The sequence below is a fragment of the Salvelinus sp. IW2-2015 genome, unplaced genomic scaffold, assembly GCF_002910315.2.
Source record: "Salvelinus sp. IW2-2015 unplaced genomic scaffold, ASM291031v2 Un_scaffold1965, whole genome shotgun sequence".
NCBI lineage: Eukaryota > Metazoa > Chordata > Actinopteri > Salmoniformes > Salmonidae > Salvelinus > Salvelinus sp. IW2-2015.
The window spans coordinates 95,212-104,572 of NW_019943318.1; the positions used below are offsets into that span (position 1 = coordinate 95,212).

General features: G+C 45.5%; 1 protein-coding gene across 4 annotated transcripts in view; it reads right to left on the minus strand.

The window, feature by feature from the left end:
- Positions 1-5,738: 5,738 nt before the first annotated feature.
- ppifb (peptidylprolyl isomerase Fb) overlaps positions 5,739-9,361 on the minus strand; it is a 10,062-nt gene continuing 6,439 nt past the window's right edge. For 3 of the 4 annotated variants that reach the window (XM_070439847.1, XM_024139968.2, XM_070439848.1), the window contains 4 exons: positions 9,005-9,093; positions 8,759-8,855; positions 8,124-8,199; positions 5,739-6,310 (listed from right to left, as the gene is read on the minus strand). In XM_070439847.1, the coding sequence (XP_070295948.1) occupies positions 6,175-6,310; positions 8,124-8,199; positions 8,759-8,855; positions 9,005-9,093 (398 nt within the window). In that variant the 3' untranslated portion in view covers positions 5,739-6,174. The remainder of the gene's footprint in view (positions 6,311-8,123; positions 8,200-8,758; positions 8,856-9,004; positions 9,094-9,361) is intronic. The other variant, XM_070439846.1, reaches the window with a different exon arrangement.

Here is a 9,361-nt window from a genome sequence, read left to right on the forward strand (position 1 = left end):
TGGGTTGCCACGTTCTATCGGTTGGGTTGCCACGTTCTATCGGTTGGGTTGCCAGGTTCTATCAGTTGGGTTGCCAGAGACGCGACCCTAGCTCAACACCAACCATTTAAAATAGGCTACTAAAATSATTCCGATCGCGATTTAAAAGGCAACTTAAATGGTATAGAAATGCAATAAATTAGCTTATATTTGATAATAAAATCCTTGGGAGGGGATACCCCTTCTCCCCATCATCCACCCCTGTCACTTTGCCATACCCTAGGTTCAGCTGTAATGACACACACCTACACCCAGGGTGTTAGTTGTTGTCCAGTAGCCAGTCTACTCCTGTCAGTAGGTTCTCTCCTGTCACAGCACTGCAGCCGATGATCCACCAGCGGTGGGTATAAATGTCATCTAGGGCCTACACACACACACACAGGGGTTTTGAGGTGAATGCACGTATTAGGCATAAAGTCGAAAGGGAGGGTATCAGGCAAGTATTACTGACCAACCCATGGATAAAAACACTGTGTGTAGGTTGGGTTCTGTGTGTGTGTGTGTGTGTATTCTCACCTCGTATAGTAATGGGGAACAAATTGATTCAGTTACAGACCGGGATATTGTATATCGTATCGTTTTGACAATATCACAATATAATWTTTTTGCCTTAGTTTGCTTTTCCTGCACTAAAATTCCATTATTTTCCATTCATTACTTGTTCTCCATCTTCTGTTTAAAAAAGGAGGTACATTTGTTTTTGGGGCCACTATATTTCCATGGCTGATCAAAACTTGTTTTCTCGTGGCTCTCTCTTGTCCTTCTGCAGCAGACATTATGGTGAGCAATGTGTTTGGAACATCCAATCACAATAAAATCACAGTATCCAACGCAATAAAAAATTGTGAGAATCGCAATAGATATCGTATCAGCACCTAAGTATCGTGATAATATCTTATCGTGACGTCCCTGGCGATTCCCAGCCCTAATTAGCAATATGATCCCTCTTTATTAGGGATCCAGGAAGGTCCTGTTTATTAACAAAAACAATCTCTACAGAGAGAGATGCCAACACGCCAAGTCAACCATGCCCACACGCCAAGATCAACCATGCCCACACGCCAAGTCAACCATGCCCACCGACCCCAAGTCAACCATGCCCACACGCCAAGTCAACCATGCCCACACCCCAAGTCAACCATGCCCACACCCCAAGTCAACCAACCCACACCCCAAGTCAACCATGCCCACACGCCAAGTCAACCATGCCCACACCCCAAGTCAACCATGCCCACACCCCAAGTCAACCATGCCCACACCCCAAGTCAACCGACCCACACCCAAGTCAACCATGCCAACACCCCAAGTCAACCATAGCCCACACCCAAGTCAACCATGCCCACACCCCAAGTCAACCATGCCCACACCCCAAGTCAACCATGCCACACCCCAAGTCAACCATGCCCACCACCCCAAGGTCAACCATGCCCACACCCCAAGTCAACCATGCCCACACCCCAAGTCAACCATGCCCACACCCCAAGTCAAACCATGCCCACACCCCAAGTCAACCATGCCCACACCCCAAGTCAACCATGCCCACACCCCAAGTCAACCATGCCCACACGCCAAGTCAACCATGCCACACCCAAGTCAACCATGCCCACACCCCAAGTCAACCATGCCCACACCCAAGTCAACCATGCCAACACCCCAAGTCAACCATGCCAACACCCCAAGTCAACCATGCCCACACGCCAAGTCAACCATGCCCACACCCAAGTCAACCATGCCCACACGCCCAAGTCAACCATGCCACACCCAGTCAACCATGCCCACACCCCAAGTCAACCATGCCCACACTGTCACGCCCTGGCCATAGAGAGGTTTTTATTCTCTATTTTGGTTAGGCCAGGGTGTGACTAGGGTGGGCATTCTAGTTTCTTTATTTCTATGTTGGTATGGTTCCCAATCAGAGGCAGCTGTCTATCGTTGTCTCTGATTGGGGATCATATATAAGTTGTCCTTTTTCCTTTGGGTTTTGTGGGTAGTTGTTTTCTGTTTAGTGTTTTCACATGACAGACTGTTTCGGTTTTCCCTCTTTGTTATTTTGTTTGAGTGTTTTGAGTACTACATTTATCACTTATCACTTACCACGCTGCACTTTGGTCCACTCATTCTGACAAGAGCCGTGACACACACCCCATTTAGGCCCCCTCAGATCAGACCATGCTCCTCCTGCCCACCCCATGGCCCCCCACTCCCGCAAAGAGGGCCCAACATGGAAGTCACACATACGCCAGGTAGTGAGCGGGCAAACAGGCCCAACCCCCACTCTTACACTAGCCCAAGCCAACGGCATGTACCAGATGCCAGCAGGCTCTGCTCACACTTACGGTCTGAGGTCAAACCACACGACCAACAACATTGGACACTTTATGGAACACAAAGCCTTCACCATCTCATCCTGGAATATACAAGGCTGAGGTCATCTGCCTTTGGCCTAAAGAGCAGGAACCTGGACTTCATCAAAGAAATCGGAAATACAGACATTGTCATCCTACAAGAAACCTGGTATAAGGAGACGGACCCACTGGTTGCCCTCTAGGTTACAGAGAGCTGGTAGTCCCATCCACCACACTACCAGGTGGGTGGTATAGAGGGAGACGGACCCACTGGTTGTCCTCTAGGTTACAGAGAGCTGGTAGTCACATCCACCACACTACCAGGTGGGTGGTATAGAGGAGACGGACCCACTGGTTGCCCTCTAGGTTACAGAGAGCTGGTAGTCCCATCCACCACACTACCAGGTGGGTGGTATAGAGGAGACAGACCCACTGGTTGCCCTCTAGGTTACAGAGAGCTGGTAGTCCCATCCACCACACTACCAGGTGGGTGGTATAGAGGAGACGGACCCACTGGTTGTCCTCTAGTTACAGAGAGCTGGTAGTCACATCCACCACACTACCCAGGTGGGTGATAGAGGAGACGGGACCACTGGTTGCCCTCTAGGTTACAGAGAGCTGTAGTCCCATCCACCACACTACCAGGGGGGTGGTATAGAGGAGACAGACCCACTGGTTGCCCTCTAGGTTACAGAGAGCTGGTAGTCCCATCCACCACACTACCAGGTGGGTGTATAGAGGAGACGGACCCACTGGTTGCCCTCTAGGTTACAGAGAGCTGGTAGTCCCATCCACCAAACTACCAGGTGTGAAACAGGGAAGGGACTCAGGGGGTATGCTAATTAATTTTGAGCAGACCTAACCCACTCTATTAAATTAGTCAAAACAGGAACATTTTACATTTGGCTAGAAATTCATCAATCTTAACAGAGAAAAATGTCCTCCTGTGTGCTTCCTATATCCCCCCACTAGAATCCCCATACTTTAATGAAGACAGCTTCTCCATCCTGGAGGGGGAAATCAATCATTTCCAGGCCCAGGGACATGTATTAGTCTGTGGTGACCTAAATGCCAGAACTGGACAAGAACCTGACACCCTCAGCACACAGGGGGACAAACACCTGCCTGCAGGTGACAGCATTCCCTCCCCCATACGCCCCCCTAGGCACAACTAGGACGACATAACCAACAAAAACGCGGTCACAACTCCTGCAGCTCTGTTGTACGCTGGGTATGTACATAGTCCAATGGAAGGCTTCGAGGGACTCCTATGTAGGACAACTTATGAAATCTATTCCTTTTTTTACACTTTGATACCGGAGTGCCAAGTCTAGGACCAAAAGGCTTCTCAACAGTTTTTACCCCCAAGCCATAAGACTCCTGAACACGTAATCAAATGGCTACCCGGACTATTTGCATTCTGTGCCCCCCCCCCTCTTTACACTGCTGTCTCCGTTTATCATATATGCAGTCACTTTAACTATACATTAATGTACATACTACCTCAATTGGGCCGACCAACCAGTGCTCCCACACATTGGCTAACCGGGCTTTCTGCATGTGTCCCACCACCCGCCAACCCCTCTTTTACGCTGCTGCTACTCTCTGTTCATCATATATGCATAGTCACTTTAACCATATCTACATGTACTACTACCTCAATCAGCCTGACTAACCAGTGCCTGTATATAGCCTCACTACTCTTTTTTCAAATGTCTTTTTAGTGTTGTTTTATTTCTTTATTAACTACACACACACATTTTTTTTCCCCACAGCATTGATTATAGCCTGTAAGTAAGCATTTCACTGTAAGGTCTACACCTGTTCTACTCGGCGCACGTGACAAATAAACTTTGATTTGATTTCTCAGAAGTTTGTATTCAGACTGACTGTACACAGGTCCATATAAGGCTTTGCAACTCTCTCTCTCTCCTCTAAGAGGACCATGCCTCAGGACTACCTGGCCTGATGACTCCTTGCGGTCCCCAGTCCACCTGGTCGTGCTGCTGCTCCAGTTTCAACTGTTCTGCCTGCGGCTATGGAACCCTGATCTGTTCACCGGACGTGCTACCTGTCCCAGACCTGCYGTTTTCGACTTCGTCGCTCACTATCTAACTCTGAATAATTGGCTGTGCTGACCTGTTGCACCCTCTACAACCACTGTGATTATTATTACTTGACCCTGCTGGTCATTTATGAACATTTGAACATTTTGGCCACGTTCTGTTATAATGTCCACCTGGCACAGCCAGAAGAGGACTGGCCACCCCTCAGAGCCTGGTTCCTCTCTAGGTTTCTTCCTAGGTTCCTGCCTTTCTAGGGAGTTTTTCCGAGCCACTGTGCTTCTACACCTGCATTGCTTGCTGTTTGGGGTTTCAGGCTGGGTTTCTGTACAGCACTTTGAGATATCAGCTGATGTAAGAAGGGCTATATAAATACATTTGATTGAACATCCTCACACTTGCTGACCAACAGATTTTCCTCGTGCCGTTTTCATTTAATAGGGTTTTTAGTACATTTATCTAAAAGCCATCCCTTTAAATACGGTGTACCTTTAATACAAAATGTTCCTTGACAGACTCACTAGAATATATATATATGTATAGAGGTTCAGCATAGGGATCAATGAAATATATTAATCTCCTGTTCAGCACCAATCGGTAGAGTTCTGGTAACCTTTTAAAAGGATATCTATAACCTATTGGTCCATTAGATCAGTGGGAGGACCACACACCAATTTTACTTCCATATGACGTATGACATCAATATATTTGGATATTCCACCGCCATTTCTCACAAGATGACTGTTCGACACCAAGATCCCTCCATTACCTAGTGTATTTTGTTCTGTTGACATTTGGAAAGTTTGCCGTCATGAATCTCTCTTACATGTACTGTACTCTCATAAAAAAAGGTAGGATGGAATCCAGGTTAATGACAGATAGTAGATCTGTGTTAGAAACTTTAAAAAATAAATAAAAATGTAATACAGCAAAATGTATCATTTTCATAAAAATTGATCTGGTGTACGTSAACAATTTGACCACATGTGAGAGTCTTTCCATTCAGACATACCCCGATAAGAAATTAAATCTTCTCATCCTACTTGTATTAGTCAAACCCAGCCCAAAATGGTTCTTCCTAACTTAACAAGATCCGTGTTGGAGTGGAAGACAGAGAGAAAATACAACATAGAAAAGCACATTCAGAGCCAAGCTGTTTCTCAATAAAGAGGAAATTAAAACATTAAATCTCTGATGTTACTGCCGGCCGCCATCGCAAAACATTTTGACTGACGCGTACGGACAACTTGTTCCTTGGAAACGTTGGATGATGTAACACAGGGCCAGTAGGTGCGTGGTAGAAATCATTTATCAAAAAAGATCAAATCACAGAATAAGTCTAACTTTCCCCCTAAACGGTGTTTGACACAATATCCTGAAAAAAAACTAAAACCCACTTTTGTCACTGTGTTTAAAAGAGGAAGATCTACAGCTTATTGTTACAAACCTTGTTTACATTTGTTTACAATCACATCTCTATTGTATGCGTGGGAATACTTGGGAACAGATTTATACAATTAAAAATCACTTGGAACTCAATCCCTCATGTTTTTAATCTTATGTCCAATAATAATACAAAAAAAATAAAAAATCCCACCAGGCTATTAGAAACCATCATGCCCGTTTCATGGGCGTGTCCCATTTCCCAATGTCGTGCACTATATAGGGAATAGGGTACAATGTCGTGCACTATATAGGGAATAGGGTACACATTTGAGACTCCCTGACTACTGAAGCTCTCCACAGTCTGCGATGGTGATACTCTTGGAGGTTCGCCCCGAACGAGATCCGAACATCTCCACTTTCCTGATTACATCCAGTCCCTGGGTCACGATGCCAAAAACAACATGTTTTCCATCCAGCCTGAGAAGAGGAAGAGGTTTATTAACTTTCCCCCCGGACTGAGAAAGACGATCATAATGGTCTGGGGACGTACTGTATGTAGAAAGCCTCTCAGCGTAGTCCTGATCTAGGATCAGGTCCTCTCTGGCCACACAATATTATTCTTTATGATATCAAAATGGCATAACTGATCCTACAGTGCTCACCGGAAGTTATTCAGACTCCTTGACTTTCCACATTTTGTTACATTACAGTCTTATTCTCAAATGTATTAAATCTCCCCGCCCTCAATCTAAAAAACAATATCCCATAATGCTAAAAGAGGTTTCAATTTATTGCTAATTTATTACAAATAAAAACTGAAATATACATTTCAGAAGTATTCAGACCTTTTACTCAGTACTTTGTTAATCACCTTTGGCAGCGATTACAGCCTCAGTCTTCTTGGGTATGACGCTACAAACTTGGTACACCTGTATTTGGGGAGTTTCTCCATTCTTCTCTGCAGATCCTCTCAAGCTCTGTCAGGTTGGATGGGAGTGTTGCTGCTGACAGCTATTTTCAGGTCTCTCCAGAGATGTTCGACGGGTTCATGTCCGGGCTCTGGCTGGGCCACTCAAGGACATTCAGAGACTTGTCCGAAGCCACTAATGCGTTGTCTAGGCTGTGTGCTTAGGTCATTGCCCTGTTGAAGGTGAACCTTCACCCCAGTCTGAGGACTGAGTTCTGGCAGCAGGTTTTCACAAGATCTCTCTGTACTTTGCTCCGTTCATCTTTCCCTTGATCCTGACTAGTTCCCCAGTTCCCTGCCGCTGAAAAACATCCCCCAGCATGATGCTGCCACCACCATGCTTCACCGTAGAGATGGTGCAGGTTTCCAAAGAAGTGACACTTGGCATTCAGGCCAAAGAGTTCAGTCTTGGTTTTCATCAGACAAGATAATCTTGTTTCTGATGTTCTGAGATTCTTTAAGTGCCTTTTGGCAAACTCCAAGTGGGCTGTCATGTGCCTTTTACTGAGGAGTGGCTTCCGTCTGGCCACTCTCCATAAAGGTCTGATTGGTGGGGTGCTGCAGAGATGGTTGTCTTTCTGGAAGGTCTCCCATCTCCACAGAGACCTCTGGAGCTCTGTCAGAGTGACCATCGGGTTCTTGGTCACCTCCCTGACCAAGGGCCCTTCTCCCCCGATTGCTCAGTTTGGCCGGGCGTCCAGCTCTAGGAAGAGTCTTGTGGTTCCAAATTCTTCCATTTAAATGATGGAGGGCACTGTGTTCTTGGGGACCAACAATGCTGCAGAAATGTACTTTGGTACCGTACCCCCGATTTGAGCCGACACAATCCTGTCTCGGAGCTCTACGGACAATTCCTTCGACCTCATGGCTTGGTTTTTGCTCTGACATGCACTGTCAACTGTGGGACCTTATATAGACAGGTGTGTGCCTTTCCAAATCATGTCCAATCAATTGAATTTACCACAGGTGGACTCCAATMAAGTTGTAGAAACATCAAGGATGATCAATGATGCAACTGAGTTCAATTTAAAGTCTCGTAGCAAAGGGTCTGAATACTTATGTAAATAAAGTATTTGTTTATTATTTGCAAAAATTTCTAAAAAAGCTGTTTATGCTTTGTCATTATGGTGTATTGTGTGTAGATTGGAAAGTTTGGATATTTTTTTATATTTTAGAATAAGGCTGTAACGTAACAAAATGTAGAAAAAGTGAAGGTGTCTGAATACTTTCAGAATGCACGGTATATCTGCAGTCCTACTCAGACACTTAACACAGCAGTCTGTTTCTCTGTCCGTACCACTGTCTTGACAGGTCCGTACGTACCACTCGGTCTTGTCGGTGCAGATGAAGAACTGAGATCCGTTGGTGTTGGGCCCAGCGTTGGCCATTGACAAAATGCCTAAATGGAAAAAAAGAAACACCACATTACATTGTAACTAGACCCCTAAGTGGATGCCTGGCAAGTTAGCTGAGGTACTGCAAACACACACTGCTCAAGACAAGCCGGGTTACAGTTCCTATGACAACATCCTTGATATCAAGTTAGTGATCTGAAATATCAAAAGGCCTAATTACTTAGAATCAGAAACGGCTAAGAAAAGATAGATTTGGTCAATTGATTCTTTATGGCTGTGTTAACCGAAATAGGTCATCGTTCTCAACCACATTAAGTTGGTTACGTAGTAAAGCTCTCGTTGAAACATCCGCAGTGCAATGATGCCATCTAGTGGTACGAATGGGGATTCATTAAAATAACCCAAARGTAGGCTACAGTATTCTGGAAATACATTTAAAATCTAGCATGGTCCCAGATCTGTTTGTGCACTTGTCAGTCATCGGCAAGCCATTTCTTTCACATGATAAATGAGTGATTGGGAATTGGCATAATAGCACAAACAGACTGGCACTCAGGCTTGATCAGGTCAACCCAGACATAACAGAAAGGGGGAATCACTTACCAGGTCCTGTGTGCTTCAGMTCGAAGTTCTCGTCTTTGAATTTGAGTCCGTAGATAGATTTCCCTCCGGTTCCATTGTGATTAGTGAAGTCTCCCCCCTACAGAGTCGAATAGACACACATTTAGAGGGGTCAGAGAAAGGATTACATGTGTTTGGGGGCAAAGATACCATGAGTTATAACAATAAAATAAAAGGTATAGGTGATCATTAGGGGGTTCTCAAACAACTAAACATTACTTGACCTACCTGGCACATGAACTGAGGAATGATCCTGTGGAAGATGGATCCCTTGTAGCCAAAACCATGTTCTCCGGTGCACAGTGCTCTGAAGTTCTCTGAGAGGGAGAAACAATGGTTTAGTCCAACCCTGTTCCAGGAGACACACCATCCTGGAGGTTCTCTCTCCAACCCTGTTCCAGGAGATCCGGGATGGTGTGTCTTCTCTGGAACAGGTTGGAGAGAGAACCTCCAGGATGGTGTGTCTCTAGGTGATGAATCAGTTGAGGTCCGGATGAGATAGAGAGAAAACACCAGATGAAGAGACTGGTTCTGGGCTCACTGGAACAAGGGTTGGAGAAGCCAAGACATTATCCAAATGGTGTG